Source organism: Saprolegnia diclina, assembly GCF_000281045.1.
Source record: "Saprolegnia diclina VS20 unplaced genomic scaffold supercont1.137, whole genome shotgun sequence".
Lineage (NCBI taxonomy): Eukaryota > Oomycota > Saprolegniomycetes > Saprolegniales > Saprolegniaceae > Saprolegnia > Saprolegnia diclina.
In genome coordinates, this window is record NW_008246204.1 from 97,516 (window position 1) to 98,727 (window position 1,212).

At 59.9% G+C, this 1,212-nt stretch overlaps 1 protein-coding gene across 1 annotated transcript; it reads left to right on the forward strand.

Annotated features, from left to right (window-relative positions):
• Nucleotides 1-256: 256 nt before the first annotated feature.
• SDRG_16600 (hypothetical protein) lies at nt 257-1,162 on the forward strand (the record flags this gene model as incomplete). Its single annotated transcript, XM_008622816.1, has 1 exon — nt 257-1,162. The coding sequence occupies exon 1, from the start codon at nt 329-331 to the stop codon at nt 1,160-1,162; it is 834 nt and encodes a 277-aa protein (XP_008621038.1). The 5' UTR covers nt 257-328.
• Between the last annotated feature and the right edge of the window lie 50 nt (nt 1,163-1,212).

Sequence of the window (1,212 nt, forward strand, 5' to 3'; positions counted from 1 at the left end):
TGAGAAGGACGGCTCCATGCACCGAAGCCTGGCTTTATACCTTAGCTTGGCTTTATATTCGTGAACATAGTTGGACCTGTGGCTCACAAGTAGTATTCTTGAACGTGCCAATCGAAGGCCGGACAGAGCTGTTGGACAGGTCATGTCGATCGACCAACATTCCTTTTCTCAACCGCGTGCATCGCGCGCGCCGATTGGCGGATGCCACTCAAACTCAAACTCAATTGGCACCCATGTCCGCAGTAATGGGCGAAAAGTTTGACGCCAGCGGCCACTTGGAGCCGTTGGACACGCGACGCGCGGCTCCACATTGCAGTGCATTCCGCAAATGAGCATGGCCTCGACACTCGTACCGCGTTCGCTGCTACTGCTGCCGTTCTTTCTCCACGTCGCGTCGAGCCTCAGCGTCGGCGGCAACAGCACGTTCGACAACCAAGTCAACAAGATCCTGCACTGGACCGGCGACGACTTTGCCAGCCTTGGGCTCGGGCCCGAGATCGTCGCCGGCGTCGCGATTGGCGCGGGCCTCCTCGCGACCTTCGTTGGCTACAAGCTTGTGCGGCCCACAATCTTTCTCGCCGGCTTCACGCTCGGGTCCGTGGGCTTTTTCCTCCTCGCCGAGCGCCTCTTTGCCAATGCGTCGTACATTGACACGGCGTGCTGGATCGCGTTCTTTGTCGGCGGCTTCCTCGTTGGTAGCTTTGTGCTCTGGCTCTACAAGCTCGGTATCTTTTGCGTCGGTGCGCTCGCTGGCGTCCTGCTCGCAACCCAAATTCACAACTCGTTTGGGTATTTGATCTACCCGTCGAGCCCCAACACGGTGCTACTCGTGCTGCTCGTGGTGCTCGGCCTCGGTCTTGGCCTCGTCGCGCTCAAGCTCGAGCGTCCGTTTCTGGTGTTTGCGTCGAGCTGCTTTGGCGCCATTGGCGCGGTCTGGGGCATTGGCTTCTTCGCCGGCGGGTACCCGAACGCAGCGTATCTCCAAAAGACGTTTGCCAACGGCGACTGGATCTACCACATCCCGAGCTCGTGGTGGTATTACCTCGCAGGCACCGTCGTGCTCTGCGGCCTCGGCATCGCGGTTCAGTTCCAAGAGCTCAACAAGACCAAGCGCGCCGCGGCGTCTTGCTGCGGTGCGTATGGAGCACGAAGGCCAGCGTGACGGTCCGCGTGTCCACGTTGCTCTGCACGAAGCTCATCGAGTCGCCGATG